General features: G+C 33.9%; 2 protein-coding genes across 2 annotated transcripts; both read left to right on the forward strand.

Moving 5' to 3' along the window:
- Nucleotides 1-2400: 2400 nt before the first annotated feature.
- On the forward strand, nucleotides 2401-6550 carry LOC104239302 (uncharacterized). Its single transcript, XM_070168801.1, has 10 exons — nucleotides 2401-2799; nucleotides 2877-3005; nucleotides 3092-3957; nucleotides 4064-4151; nucleotides 4267-4274; nucleotides 5068-5248; nucleotides 5332-5385; nucleotides 5701-5865; nucleotides 5942-6118; nucleotides 6218-6550. The coding sequence occupies exons 1-10, from the start codon at nucleotides 2401-2403 to the stop codon at nucleotides 6548-6550; spliced, it is 2400 nt and encodes a 799-aa protein (XP_070024902.1).
- Nucleotides 6551-10577: 4027 nt separating this feature from the next.
- Nucleotides 10578-14150, forward strand: LOC104239301 (zinc finger protein WIP2). Its single transcript, XM_009793905.2, has 2 exons — nucleotides 10578-11311; nucleotides 13627-14150. The coding sequence occupies exons 1-2, from the start codon at nucleotides 10655-10657 to the stop codon at nucleotides 14062-14064; spliced, it is 1095 nt and encodes a 364-aa protein (XP_009792207.1). The 5' UTR covers nucleotides 10578-10654; the 3' UTR covers nucleotides 14065-14150.
- Nucleotides 14151-16781: the final 2631 nt, after the last annotated feature.

Raw genomic sequence — 16781 nt, forward strand, 5'->3', positions numbered from 1 at the left:
CCTCAACTTTTGACAATGCTTTAAAATTACTCCCAAATTAGAATTCTACTAGGGGTCTACGACCAGCAAAGTTGAGATTTCCAAAAAAAATTCAATCTGCGAGTTTTTCCTATGGCAAAAGCAAATGGTTCATAATTCGTGTACAAGTATTAATATTAATGTGTATGAATAAGATTCAAGAAGTTAACCAAGAGCTTTAGGTTTAATACAAAAGAAACTCCAGCTTTCATATATGCAAGCACAGATTCGAACAGCTTTACTCAATAATACAATATTCTCTCAAAAATTAAAACTTTGTTCCTTTTGTGGAATTTCTTGTAGCCAACACCATCCATAAGCCATACTTTAATATGATAACTGATGCATCTTTAATTGCTTAATAATTTCTCGAAATATTTAAGTATTACGCATAAGATTTGCGTGGACATTTCATTAAACTTAGATAAAATGCAATTACAACAATATATTTGAAACTGGTTATCTTATCATTAATGACATGTTGTCATCACTTATCAGTAAGGCATTTTGTGTTAAGACAAATAGATTCTAAGGGTGTTTTTGAGTATATATATTTAGCATTTTTTACAAGTTTTTTTTTTATTTTTAGCTTTATTTCTCGTCAAACAATATCTATATCTATACTAAAAGCACGAAGACCCTTAGTAAAATATCGTTCGCCTTTTTTGCCCTTTTAAAAATAGAGTTCATACACGGCAAAATAGTCATTTGATTATTCTCCTAGCTAATATTTAGGAATTTGAAATTAAATTAAATTTTATTTATTTAATCTTTCCTTTATCTAAACTATGTATGAGGTCATAATCTTTAGGACTACCTTATATAAATCATTCCTTAATTTTAGCTACGTAATATAGTGTAATACTTTCCATGTCCACCCTTATAGGGTTCGATTTATATTAACTTTTTCCTTTTCTTTTGTAGTTTGTATTATTGTCAACATGAGTAGATATTTAGTCAAAAAGAAAAATTTCCCACAAACTTGATTATTAATTGCCTTAAATTGTAAAAGAAAAAAAGGAGGGGGGGGGGGGTAAATATCTCAAAAAATATAGCTTACTTATTTATAAGTTTAATTTCCTTTTTTTTAAATGCATGTTTTTACTTGACTCAATTTGTCTCTTTATATTTTCAGGCTTCATTGCTGCTAATTTTTCGTTGTGACATTAACATCAGTCAATTCAAGTTCTCATGTTTTAGCATTATGTTTAGTGCTTTCCGGTTGGTTGAAACATATATGCATGACTATTTCGCACCATAAATTGTATATAATTTTTCATCTCGAAATCTCTCATGTTCATCATTTTCAGGATTATAGTTTAATTTTTTTTATACAATATTATATCAAATTTTGTTGTTTACATGGTCACTTAATTTATTTATAGGAGTTATACGGCCAATCTCTTTATTCGAAAATCTCTAAAAAGATCAAAGTATTCAAAATTATAATTTGTGTTATTTTGACAGATCTTTACAGAATTTAAATGTATTTTTGTGTTATTTGTTTGTCTTAAGTATTAGGTTATATGTACAACAATAATATCCATACGATATTCTCACATAAAGCCCTCAACAATCACAATAAGACAATATGAGGAATTCTGCGGGGCATTCATTCATTAGTGAACTAACTACATGTGATTGAAAATCCTATTTTTTAAACATTCACTTTTCCTTTATTTTTTATTTTATTACTCAAATATATTATATATGTAATTTTTAAAAATGTGTACATTGATACTGGGAACATGCCTAAAGTGTTGGAATTACATAATGAACACTTATCAGTTAGTTTGATTAGCTAGTTTTATTTCAGTTCTTTTGTTCAGCTTTGGCCCAAAGTTTGGCCCACATGTATTTATAAACTTCAGGATTACAGCCCATGTAGAAGAGTAGTGAGTTTACAGTTTTGCCCCAAGTATAAATATAGGGTCTAGAAGACTCTGTACAGATGAAGAAAATGAGAATGGAAAATATCGATGCTTTCTTCTGAGTTTTTCTCTTTCTCTCTTCTTTGAAACTATATCCAATTTCATACGATTGTTAATCTTCACATGGTATCAGAGCCATGGGAATTACATAGATCTTAACGAAAGGAGTCGATCGATCTTACCCTCGTCGTTTGATTCGAAGGTTTTGCTCGTTCGCTATTTTTGTTGCGACTGGTATCCGACAACAATTTTGTTTTCCGATTCTTTGCTGGAATTTGGATTATCAGTGATTTATTTCTTCGATTCTTTGCTGATTTTGGATTATTAGTGAGTATTTCTCGATTTTGTCGAGTTTCATTTGGAATTTGTTTTGGAAACTTATGTTTTTTGTTTGACAGAAAAACCCTAGAAATTCTCTTTTGGTGAAAAGTATTTTTTTTACCTTGCTAAAATGGTGAATACTGAAGTTCCTGTGGATGCTAGTTCTAGTAATAATTCTACATACGTTCCTGACTCCACAAGTCCTTTACTTCTCCACTCGTTTGATATGCCTGGGATGCGTTTGGTGAGTACTCCATTTTCTGGGTCAGGGTATGGAGGATGGAGAAGAAGCATGATAGTGTCTCTTTCTGCTAAGAATAAAATAGGATTTGTCAATGGTTCATGCCCTAGACCAATTACCATTGATGTTGCAAAGCTGCGTCAATGGGATAGATGCAACAATATGGTAATTTCGTGGTTAACTAGTTCACTTTCACCAACTACAGCTGAGAGTGTCCAGTACTCCGAGACAGCCGAGAGTATTTGGAAACAATTGGAGCGTAGGTATGGGGCTATGAATGGTACTAAGGTGTTTGAAATAAAAAGGAGTTGGCCTCCACACAACAAGGCTCCCTCGACATTGCATCATATTTCAATAAACTAAAGAAACTCTGGGATGAGCTGGGTACAATGCGTAAGAATCATGGAAATCGTTGCATGTGTGCTGCAAGAGATGGTATTCAAAAGGATGAGGAGGAGGATAAGCTTCCTCAATTCCTTATGGGCCTAAATGAAGTATATGTGGGAGTGAGAAGCAATTTGCTAATGATGCAACCTCCTCCCACACTAGATAGTGCATACAGTATTCTACTTCAAATCAGAGACAAGTTCAACACATTCCTCAGCTGGTCCTAGAAGCTGCTTCTTTCAATGTGAATGCCAACAATAAAGTTTTTCCTTTGAATGTCAACAGTAAGACATTCCCTCCTAAGCAATATACTCAGAAAATGGATTTTGATCAGCCCAAGGGAAATATATTTTGCAAATACTATAAAAATCCTGGGCACCTAATCGACAAATGCTACAAGTTACATGGATTTCCACAGAATTTCAAATTCAATAAAGGGAAAAGGATGGCTGCTAATGTGACTGCTGAAGTTGAGTGTCCTGCAACAGCCTATACTCTACCTCAGTATAACTCACCTCAACTTTACAATGCTTTTGACCATGAGGAACAAGCTTCTTCAGTACCTGGATTGACAAAGCAACAGTATGCACAACTTATGTCCCTCTTGCAACAAACTCAAGTTCCTTCGGCTGTCGATTCTCAAATTAGCCTCATGGGATCTGCCAACTTTGCTGGTAGTACTTTCTCTTTGCCTGTTTATATTAATGATGATTCTCATATTTGTTTACTGTCTGGTGCTAGTAGAAATGTTTGGATTATAGATAGTGAAGCTACTGACCATATGACCTCTAACAAAAACATGTATTATAATCTTACTCCACTTCCTACTCCTTACTTGGTAACTCTTCCCAATGGTTACAAAGCAAACGTCATTTATACTGGTTCTGTTACCTTGTTCCCTTCTTTTACTCTTCATAGAGTCCTATATATTCCTAGTTTTCAATATAATTTAGTCTCTGTTTACAAGTTGATTCTGCAAATTTCACTGCATGGTTTTGTTTACTTCCTCTTCATGCCTTTTGATACAGGCTCATTTCATGAGGAAGCTTCTGGAACTTGGTAGACAGGACCAAGGCCTCTACAAGCTCCTTCATCCCAATGAGTCTGATTCTAGTCTTAGTTGTCCTACTTCTGTTTTAAATAAAAATGTGTAATGTCTGAATAGTGGTGATAGGTCTCTTGCTAGTACCAAACAATCTAATTGTGTTCCTTTACTTTCTAGTAATGATGTACCTAGTATAAACAAGCATGATGTACTTTAGCATCATAGGCCGGGACATATTCCATTTGCTAGAATGAAAAATATTTCCTCCATTTCTGCTCAACTATCTTCTAAATAATCTTTTGTGTGTCCTATTTGTCCTCTAGCAAGGCAGGTAAGGCTGCCATTTCCCCAAAGTAACTCAGTTTCCAAATGTCTGTTTGAGCTCATTCATGTTGACACCTGGGGTCCCTATAATACTAACACATACTCTGGTGCAAAATATTTTTTGACCATTGTGGATGATCATAGCAGGGCAACATGGACTCATTTAATGCACTCCAAGAGTAATGCTTTCAATTTGCTAAAAGCCTTTATCTCCATGGTCAAAACTCAATTTAATCTTCCAGTCAAGGCCATTAGGAGTGATAATGCCTTAGAAATTGGGCTTTCTACTTCTACCATACAATATTTCTCAGACAATGGGATCATTTATCAAACAAGTTGTTCTCATACATCTCAACAAAATGGGATTGTTGAAAGAAAACATAAACACTTGTTAGAAACAGCAAAAGCTTTATTGTTTCAGTCCAAACTACCTTCCAAATTCTGGGGGATTGTATCTTAACCGCAACATATTTAATAAATAGATTTCCTTCCACTGTTTTGCATAATAAAACCCCTTTTGAAATATTATATGGGAAAGCTCCTTGTTATTCCCACTTAAAGCTTTTTGGTTGCCTTTGTTATGCCACTGTCCCTAAATGTAATAGGGATAAGTTTGACCCAAGAGCTATACCTTGTATTTTCCTTGGTTACCCTTTTGGTAAGAAAGGATTTAAGTTGTATAATATGTCAACTAAATCTGTGTTGATCTCCAGAGATATCATTTTTCATGAGTCTATATTTCCTTACTCCCTCTCCTCATCTTCTCCTAGTTAGTTTCCTGTTTTCTCTTCTGATGATAGCTCTCCTCTTTTGTCTTCTTCTCTACTTGTTTCAACTATTACTGATGTTGGTCTGCCCACTCCTCCTGATTCCTATACTATCTCAACACCTATTCCACCTTCTCCCAATTCTACTGATGTTGTTCTGCCTATTTCTCTTGATTCCTCTACTGTGTCAGCACCCACTACTGCCCCTTCAGCTGTTCCAAGTCTCAGTCTTCTCAGCTTAGGAGAAGCAACATGCCTCATACTCTTCCTTCACACCTCAATGATTTTGTTGTCCAGCTTCCTCCTTCCCTCTCTAACTCCACTGCTACATCCCTTTCTGCTGCCCATACAGTTTCTTCTGAGCCTCATTCTTATATTTAGGCTGCTTCCAGCCCTGCTTTGCAATAAGCTATGAGGAAGAAGTTTCAGGCTCTAGAAATTAATGGCACTTGGACAATAGTTGAATTTCCCCAAGGAAAGAATGCTATAGGATGCAAATGAGTGTATAAGACTAAGTATAAAGCTGATGGTAGTGTGGAGAGGTACAAGGCAAGGTTGGTTGTTAGGGGTGATACACAAGTGGATGGTGTTGATTTTCATGAGACAATTTCCTTGGTGGTAAAAATGTGCACTATTAGATGCTTAATTGTTATTGTTATTAAAAAGAAATGGTCTCTTTTTCAATTGGATGTCAACAATGCGTTTCTTCATGGTGATTTGGATGAGGAAGTGTACATGAAACTTCCCCCTAGCCTAACAGTTGCTTCTACCTCAAATTCTTATTCTCCTCTTGTTTGTAAGCTTCAAAAGTCGGCAAGCCTCCCGACAATGGTATGCTAAGCTATCTCAAGCTCTTTACACTAGAGGCTACACTCATTCTTTGAATGATTATTCTCTTTTCTTTAAGAAATCAGCTTCATCTACTGTCTTACTTGTTGTTTACGTTGATGATACAATTCTAACTGGTGGTGATATTGTTGAGATAGCTGCTCTCAAACAATTCTTGGATGACCAATTTAAAATCAAGGATTTAGGCTTGCTTAATTATTTTCTGGGCATTGAAATTTTGTATGATGAGTTTGGGGTTCTTCTTCACTAGAAAAAGTTTACTTCTGATTTAATTTCTGAGTTTGGGTGCACTGATGCTTCAACTGTAATCTCTCCCCTTGAGTTGTGTGTCAAGCTAACATCTAATCAGGGTGAGGTGCTGCCTAATCCTCAATCTTATAGAAGTCTCATTGGAAAATTGAATTTTCTCACCCACACTCGTCCAGATTTATGTTTTGCTGTCCAACATTTAAGTCAATTCCTCAAGTCTCCTCGCATTCCTCATATGGTTGCTGCAATGCATATCCTGAGGTATTTGAATGTCACACTTGATGTAGGGGTGTTTCTTAATGCTTCATCAGATTTTTCACTTCAGGCCTTTTGTGATAGTGATTGGGCAGCTTGTCCTGAGTCCCGCACATCTGTTTCTGATTTTTGCATATCTCTGGGGGGCAGCCTTATTAGCTAGAAATCGAAGAAGCAGGCCATTGTTTCTCTATCCTCAGCAGAAGCTGAGTATCGAGCTATGAGTAAAGTTGTGGGTGAACTTGTTTGCTTGGTTCGTTTGCTTGCCGATTTAGACTTGCCTATCTCTGCACCAGTTCCTGTTTTCTGTGATAACCTGGCTGCACTTCATATTGCTAAAAACCCAGTTTTTCACGAGCGTACAAAACATATTGAGGTCGATGCCATTTCATCCGGACTAAGTTGGTTGATGGTCTCATTTCTTTGCATCATGTTGTTACTTCTTCTCAACTTGCTGACATTTTTACTAAGTGTTTAACAGGTGGCCATCATCGCTTCTTACTTGGCAAGTTGGGCGTGGTATCACCCTCCAACTTGCGGGGCGTGTTGGAATTACATAATGAACACTTATCAGTTAGTTTGATTAGCTAGTTTTACTTCAGTTCTTTTGTTCAGCTTTGGCCCAAAGTTTGGCCCAAATATATTTATAAACTTCCGGGTTACAGCCCATGTAGAAGAGTAGTGAGTTTACAGTTTTGCCCCAAGTATAAATATAGGTCCTAGAAGACTCTGTACAGATGAAGAAAATGAGAATGGAAAATATCGATGCTTTCTTCTGAGTTTTTCTCTTTTTCTCTTCTTTAAAACTATATCCAATTTCATACGATTGTTAATCTTCACATAAAGTGCATGTCCAAAGACTAAACAAGAAGCCTGATAACTTTAAAAATATAAATCATAAAATTATAAAGTTAGAGTAAATTAGAAGTTAATATATCAACTAAGGTGATTAAGGACTTCTATGGGCAGATTTTCTTCCTTTTTTTTGAGTTGCTTAACTATGATAAAAAATCATCATTTTCAGGGACTTATACTTTTTTCTTTAACTTTATTATTTAACTCAAATATAATTTAAATGTAAATATGTAATATTTATGTGTTTTTTGAAAATTTTGGTTATCGAGATAGAGTACACGCGCAACGCGCGTATCATAAGACTAGTTATACAAAATGAAATGGAGCGAGTAGTAGAGAAGTCAAAGTACATTAATAATCGTCTTTTTTATGTTTGCGTTGCAAAGAAAATTTACAGCATAAAAATTCAGGTAAAGGATTTATGATCTAAGATTTAAGGTTCATAAATTAAGTAAACGTTTTTTTTTGGATTTTGTAAGGGGCAAAACTTAATAATAAGAGGAATTTTACTGTAGTAAAGTTTTTTTCTTCCTGATTTTTGTGGGGGCAAAAGAAAAGATATATTGGTAGTGGGGAGGAGAAGAAAAGTATGAGTGCTGATTGTTAATCTTTTTTGTCTTGTTTCTTTATTTATAACTTTTTTTATATTTGTTTTATATATAAGCACGTAGATATACTTAGTGCTAATTTAATTAAAAAATAAAATTAACAGAGAAAAAGACAAAACAATCCCTTATTTATTGGGGTTGGTTCAAAATATACCTTTAAATATACTTTCATATATTTAACAAACTCTTACTGTTAAATTTTACGTGAACCGTGAGAAAAATGATTTAACCAGAGGAAAATTCTGCAATATTACTTACAATAATTACTGCCATTTAGCCGTTTCTATTGGCTAGCTAGTGATACAGTAATTATATACATTACCATTGTACTAAAATTTTGCACTACCCGTATTTTTAACATATTATGGGTGTGTTTGGTATGACGGACCATTTTTCACTATTTGGTTGCACAAAATATTTTCCTAAATATTACATTTTCCTAAAATTGGAGAAAAATGAATGCCCTAGAAAGAGTTAGGAAAACATATTCCAAAAACTCCACCAACACATCTAACCCCAACCTCCTCCCCCTTCTCTCCCCTACCCCACCTCTCCCGCCCCTTCTCTCAGTATGCATGGCTAACCCCCCCCCCCTCCCCCGAATTTTTTTAAATTTTTTTTTGTATTTTTAATTTTCTGTAATTTTATTTCTACAACATCTCCCTTCCCGATGCCCCCTCCCCCCGGCAAAAAATATTTTTTTATATTTTCTGTTTTGATTTTTTTATTTTTCAGTTTACAGGTTCGAAATTTTGCGAGTTCCAAAGTTATGAGTTTGGAAGTTTATGTGTTTGGAAATTTGCGGGTTTAGAAATTATAAAATTTACGGGTTCGAAAGTTTAGCGGTTCATAAGTTTATATATGAAATTTGTGGGTTCGGAAGGTTGTTGATTCAAAAGTTTATGGCTTCATGTTTATTGCATCTAAATTATTTATGAATACTCTTGAGAAGTTATTTTTCTTAATTTGCATACCAAAAGCCGAAAAATGAGAAAGATTATTACTTGTTTTCCAAGAAAATATTTTGTATGAAAAACATTTTCCGTTATACCAAATGTATATATTGCAAGTTACTAATTTCATTTTATGAAAAATTGCTTATATATAATTTAGTGATATGAAGTTTAAACTATATTAGATTTTCATTGTAGCCTCAGAAATTGATATTGAATATATAGTCGTTCAACGCTCTTTTGGAGATTTCTGTTGCTTTTGAGAATCAAATATAAAAGGAAAAAAGTATATATAGTATATTGAGTTATACTGGTCATTCTATGAAAATTAATAGAGTTATTCGTCGTACATGTCGCTTCTCTCTAAGGGAATTACAAAGACATCTGTATACAAATTTTTTATCGCTCATAATGATTTTTATATATTTACTATTCTTACAAGGATGTAATGCAAGTTAACATTAATAAAAAGATTGATAATATTTGTCAAAAGTTTGATATATGATAAAAACACAAGAATTTACAGTAGTATTTGGTTGAAAGGAAGGCTCATGGTGCTATTTACCCATCGGAATTGATTAGTAAAATTAGACGAGGTGTGCATCAGCTTCAGTCACACAGAAAGGTGATAAAATTATTATATCTTAGATTTATGGCCTAAATATATTTAATTTTTATTGTAATCAAATTATTAGTCAATTCTATTTTCCCGAAAGCATGAACAGGTTCGACGACACTGTTACTTTAGCCTTTCTATTGTTGTGTCATTGTGGCTATTATCTTTTTGTGTTCACTTTAGAGGTTTTGTTTTGATATGACTTATGGTTTAGCTTTTGAAAAATTAAATATCGAAAAGTACCTTAGTATTGGAGCTTTAAAACTTATATGCTTCGACTATCTTTCAAAGCAAAATTAAAAATATATTTAGTTTTCGCAAAACTCAATTTAAATTATTTGTATTATTCGAGTACTAAAAAGTATTTCGTGAATGAAATAATAATATTTTGCAACAAATTAACTAGTTACTTATAATATCTTACTCCCTCTATCTTAATTCATATGTTCTACTTTCTTTTTTTATCTATTTATAAAAGAGTATCACAGTTTTATATTTAATAGGTTCTTAAATTTTAATATTTTTATTTTATCCTTAATGACACTCCCTTATATAATTAAAAGGCATAACGTGTTTAAGACTATAAAATCAAAGGAATTTTATTTGTCATGTGTTATATATACCATTTATTTAAGACCATAATATTTTTAATTCCTAAATTTGGTGCGCAGTCAAACAAAGACGTATCAACTGAAAGAGAGGAGGGTGTAAAGATTCTATTAGCTCACCTATTTAGAGTGCCATGCTAATAACGCGAAGGTCGTAGGTTCGTGACCTACACGGGCCATTCATAGTCTATATATGTCAATTTACTTTATTACTGTAATTGTTTAAAGTACATGGTAAGCGTAAGGTTTGCATATATATTATCCTTCCCGGATCTTATACATGAAAATATACTGAATATGTGTTATCGTAGAAAGGGCGTAAAGACTATTAGATTGTATAGAGACAGTAATTCCCAAATTTCAATTAGGTAACTACTTTTGCCTTTACCTTTTCCATTAGTTAGTGCAGTAATCAATCTCCAACAAGGACCCCCCTCCTGGTGACCATGAAAACCACATCTATCAATTTCCTAATGCCTGCCCTTCCCATCTAGCTCTCTCTAGCTCTCTCTCTCTCTAGCTCTCTCTAGCTCTCTCTCTATAAAAGCATATAACATCTAACCAACAAGAAGGCTCCTCCTTGGCTCCTTCTCTTTCTCCCCACTCCCAATCTACACTTTTCACACCATGACTGACCCTAACTATCAACCAAATTTCTACCACTCCCAACAACAATATTGGCTCAAATTCAACCCTAATAATACTCACCATTTCCCTTCTTCTAACTCTAAACCTCCTCCTAGTTTCCTTCACAACTTCTACTCATCTAATTATCAAAGTAGTTACAATCACCATCCTCCTCCCCCTCCTTCTCCTCCTTTGAAAGAAGCCCTCCCTCTCCTCAGCTTAAGTCCAATCAAACATGATCGTGGCGATGAAGTAGTAGTTCAAGAACCAGTAGATTGTTGCACTTCTAATATGGATGTGGACAATAAGATCAAGAAAGCTACAGATCATAATTGTAGTCCTAAAAATGATGCTGCTGGTGAACAAGAAGAAGAAGAAAATGATGAAAATGATGTTACTGTAGCACTTCATATAGGTCTACCAAACCCTAGTGCTGCTGATCTGGCTTCTATTCTCTCTTCTAATAGAGATGAAGAAGAAGAAGAAACTTATCATGATCATGATAATGATGTTACCAATATGAATATGAATATGATAAACACAAGACTCAACAAGGGACAGTATTGGATTCCCACTCCTTCTCAGATTCTTATTGGTCCTACTCAATTCTCTTGTCCTGTTTGTTTCAAGACTTTCAATAGATACAACAACATGCAAGTGAGTTCTCAAAATCTCCATTTCTTTTGTTTTCCTTAAAACTTGTTTTTTTTTCTAAATTTTTTAGGAAGAAGTGAAACAGTGAGAATTGAACTCACATATATTGTGTCGGCGACTTTGTATCTGTACAGGCCTTGGCGGTGTCTGTTTTTTTTCTCTTTTATTTGTTTATTTTTATTTTTACAATTGACCTCTTATTATCAAGAACTTGATCTTTTTCTTTTTCTGGGTAGGAGAAAATGAATAACTATATATTTCAAGTTTCTATACATCTTATTGGATTTTCTTGTGTTTTGGGGCTTGAGATTTTGAGTATACAACCAGATCCAAAGAAAGAAGATGGTCAGTAAACCTCATTTATGTGATTGAACAAGACTTGGGCGATGTTCTTTTTGCTTTGAATTAGTACCCTGAAATCTGTGCTCAACAGTTAATTATTTCAGATTGATCTATTCCCATATTTTCAGGATTTAGTTCAATTTGTCCTTTAAAGACCTACAGTCTGCAGCCAAAAGAGATGTCAAAATTTTTTCTTACCTATGACTTCAAGATTTCAACCCCTCCTGAGGAAAATTACTAAAGGAAAATTACAAGATCAGCTTTCAATTTCCTTGAAAACTTGATCTTGATATGATTAGGCCAAAATTCTACTGTGCTAATTAGGGTAAAACTCTGAATTCTTTTGAAACTGTTCATTCGGGATATTACTGTTCATAGTAAAGATTCAGAAGCTACCAAATGAGCGGATACATGTTCATTCTCACTGTTTGGCAGGCGTATTTAATGTCAGATTTTTGCACCTTTATTTCTTTTCTTTTTTTGTATTTTTATACAGGAGATTTGCACATATTTTGAAAATACTTCTCTCGTTCCTTTTTTTCATTTTTTTGGTCGAACGAGAATGATCAATGTTGCTCTTGCATTACAAGAGGACATGATTCCTTATGTATCACGTTACTTGAGTTAAAGGGTCGATTGGTAGGGTGCATAAGAATAATGCTATATAGGCTGTTATTAGTAATGCTGGTATTAGTTATGCTTGCATTAATTATGTTGTATATTTCTTATCCAATGTTTGGTTTGATGTATTAAAGCATTGCACAATTTCTAAAAGAATTGTTTGTTTACAAAAATGCCCTCAAAACTAGTTCACACTCTAACTTTTTAAAAGAAACATATGTTGAGAAATATTGTGATATGAAAAATTTTACAAAAAATTATTTGATTTGTCTACCTATATTGTAAAATAAAATTAAATATTTATTTATAAAAAAAGAAAATATGCTAAGTATTATTTATTTACTAGGGATATAATTTTATTTCTCACTATTTGGATTATTTTGAACTTACATTAATATACTAACTAGCATATTTTAATCAAGCATAAATTTTGAAGGACAATTTTGCCTTTAACTAAGCTAGTGCATGCGTTAAAACTCATTGCTTTGTTAATACCATTGTTTTCTATGCATTAGTTATGCATAGGATAATACCAAATAGGGTGTATAACTAATGCTTGCATAACTAATGCATATGTTCAAAATGTATACCAAACAATGTATTATTAATACACAAAGCTGATGCATTATTTTATCTAATGCATCCTACCAAACGACCCCTAAGTGTGTTATGTAGTTCCTTCCAACTCATCTAAAAGCTTATTTTGTTAGAGAAAATACACTTTCTTTTCTTAATCACGTCTTAGAAATGTAGACCTATTTCTTTTTTTATGGCCCAAAGATATAAGCCTTGTGTCCATGTTTTCATTGCTCTATTACCGTATTAAAATTGTGGTATTATCTCATTTAAAAGCTTAAACTCAAAGCAATTGCGATGTGTTATTTATACATGGGTTCATCTGAACCTAGTAAATTTGGCTTGGACCATGTATATGTGTTAAAAGATCTACTAAGTACAAATAATAAATTTCAAATAGGTTGTGTTAGAATCCCGACTCGAACGCACGATGTTCAAATCCTAGATTCACCTCTGCTAAAACTATCATAGAGAATACTTTATTAATTATGTTTTCAGCAACAACAACAACAATAACAACAACCCACTAGAATCCCACTAATGGGGTCTGGGGAGGGGAGAGTGTACGCAGATCTTACCCCTACCCCGAAGGGGTAGAGAGGCTGTTTCCAGGAGACCCTAATTATGTCTTCAGCACGGCTTCTATATATATAAAAAGGGCAGTCCGGTGCACTAAGCTTACACTATGTGCAGGGTCAAGGAAAGGGTCAGACCATAATGGTCTATTATACGTAGTCTTACCTAACACGGCTTATGAATATGTTTTATACATGCTGCAGATGCATATGTGGGGGCATGGCTCTCAATACAGAAAAGGTCCAGAATCACTAAGGGGAACTCAACCAACAGGGATGCTAAGACTTCCTTGCTATTGCTGCACTCCTGGCTGCAGAAACAACATTGATCATCCAAGGGCAAAACCATTAAAAGATTTCAGAACACTTCAAACACATTACAAAAGGAAGCATGGAATTAAGCCTTTTATGTGCAGGAAATGTGGAAAGGCCTTTGCTGTTAGAGGAGATTGGAGAACACATGAGAAGAACTGTGGCAAGCTTTGGTATTGCATTTGTGGATCTGATTTTAAGCACAAGAGGTCTCTTAAAGATCATATTAAAGCTTTTGGTCAAGGTCATGGAGCTTATGGCATTGATAATTTTGAAGAGGAGGAAGATCCTGCATCTGAAGTTGAACAAGATAATGAGTCTATACTGTGAAAATTCTAGCTCCGCCGGCAATTAGAGCAGTATATGAAGTGAGTTCGAGTAACTCGTCTAGCAAATGGTTCGGTCTATTTCTCTAGCTATTTTGTGCAGCATCTGAAGTTGAACAAGATAATGAGTCTATACCGTGAAAATCCTAGCTCCGTCACTGATCAGAACAGTATATGAATGAGTTCTGGTCACTCGTGTAGCAAATAATTCGGTCTATTTCCCTAGCTATTTTGTGCAGCATCTGAAGTTGAACAAGATAATGAGTCTATATTGTGAAAATCCTAGCTTCGCCTGATTAGAACAGAATATGAAGTGAGGTCTAGTCACTCGTCTAGCAAATGATTTAGTCTATTTCTCTAGCTAGTTTGTGCTAATTAATTAACCAAGATTTTAGCTAAAGCTTTTGTACATGTAAATATATTTTTCCTTTTGGTTTCAAATCAAAGTACGTTTTGTGACAATGATTTAATGTGGTCTTCGTTATTGTACTAGTGTCCTGTTTGCTCAATGAGTGATGTCAATTTGTATTCACCTTTTTGAGTAATTGATTGCTCGAATTCTCATGAGTAAGGACTAAAGTTTTTATTTGGGGACATGTAATGGTCGTACTTTACTTTCCTATATGGGATTTCGCAGAAACAAAACCATATGGGCAATGAACATGGGAAACACTTCCCCGTAAAGTATGGGAAAACTATCTCCATGAAACATGTAAGATATGTGGGACTTAATGTCCAACGCCAAATACCTAGGTTAATTTTTATTAATTATGCATAACTATAGTATTTAAGAAATCTTAATGATAACAAATGAAGCATCATATCCATAGAGAAGACAAAGATTTTGTTAGCTATCATTAGGAAATTTCTTGCAGACAACTGACCTTGTTTTGTTCGCCTGAGATTAGGGCAGCAGATTAGGGCAGCTAGGTGCATAAGACATTCAGTATTTATGTAGGGCCCGAGAAAGGTCGTACTTCAAGGGTTATGATGTACTAGTGACTGCCTCCACGACTCGAACCAGCTATGAAAGTTATATGTGAGGAGTAAAGAAAATTAATTAAAATTAAAAGTATTTCCTCCGAAAGAAATTTATTGATGAATGCATCACACATGTCAATGTCATGCACTTACTGATACATATATGAACAAATTTCCGTTTGAGTGTAAATATTTCATTGATCATTCAACGTGTAATAAGTAAACTCAAAAAAGAAATAGTAACATGGGCGTTTTTAGAGAGAAAAATTAATAATGGGGTTGTACCGTTTTTGTTTAAGGTTGCACAATTGATCACTCTTAGTTTAAGTTATATATAACGTCAATATAAATATTTTCATATCAGAGGACAAATGATATATGGGGTGATCAAGATTAGCTTATCTCTTCATGATGTTAGTTTAACTGAAACGATCTAGCCAAAAATCAGCTATCTTTAAAAGAGAAAAAGAAAAGGATAGAAAGAAAATTAAACCAGCAAATAATTAAAGATTGTATCCTACTTTTATCAAATGATTATGCATGCATGCAATTATAAGGATGATCCAAGTGGGAAATCTTTTCTTCCTTCGCCTTTAATGATTCATTATCTTCGAATTAATTATTTTATAAGTCTCTTATATATACCCTGCTAGTCTCTTTATTTTTATTTTTTATTTTTTTAAGTAAGTCCACAAGAAAGTATCTGAAATAATGGGTGTTTTTGTTAGGCATATATAGGTCACTGGATAACAAGACAGGTAAAGAGTATATTTCCCTACCAATTTGCTGTTAATCTAAGCTTTTCATCTTGCAAAAAACAATCAGCTTTTGAGGTGCATATGATACCCTTTTCCTTTTCCTCGGTTAGTGGATGCATGTGTATCTTATAATTATATTCATGGAACAAATACCATTTCCTTTTCACTTATTCTTTTGGAAATTTGTGTTAAGTTTTTTGCCCTCATTTTCTTATTATATTTGAATTTTATTTTTCTCTTTTAAGGAAAGTTAAAGTATTATCATAATTGCTTTTACTTTGAAAAATATAATTCTCTTTCATATTTAGTTATTATATTCCTTGTCTTGGGAGAAAATTTTTGGGCTTCTATAAATTATAAATTGAAGACTTCCTTCCTACAACTAGAACATACAATAGCATCCACAATGTAGTCGTTTAGAGAGTTTTGTTTAGGGAAGAATTTTTTCTCAATAGGATCTTATGTTTTCTTTTCATACGTAGACAACTTGGCAAACCATATTTAATGCATATTTTAGTATTTCTTTTGTGTCCGATTAATCGCCAGGTTTATAACTATTAGCTTCCCTTGATACCGCTATTTTCGATCCCAACAATTTGTAACTCTAATATTAACAAGAGAGCTAAAAGGACCTTTTCAATATTCCCTTTAAACTAAAAGATTTAGGAAATAAGTTTTAAACGAAATTAAAGGAGTTGTACTTTTGGTGGGGAGAAGGAATCTTGAAGCAACAGTAAAATTGTCTTACTGTGACTTATAGGTCACGGGTTCGACCCGTGAAAGTACACAATAAATGCTTGCATTAGAGTAGACTGTCAACATCATATACCCCTTCAGGTTCGGCCCTTTCCCATGCCCTACGTAAATGCTGGATACTTTGTGCACCGAGCTGCCCTGCTTGTACTCCTGGCGAGTGCAAATTATTTAAGATGATTCACCTACATGGGATCAATTTGAAGTTGGAAATACAAGAGCATTTGTG

This window comes from Nicotiana sylvestris, chromosome 3, assembly GCF_000393655.2.
Source record: "Nicotiana sylvestris chromosome 3, ASM39365v2, whole genome shotgun sequence".
Lineage (NCBI taxonomy): Eukaryota > Viridiplantae > Streptophyta > Magnoliopsida > Solanales > Solanaceae > Nicotiana > Nicotiana sylvestris.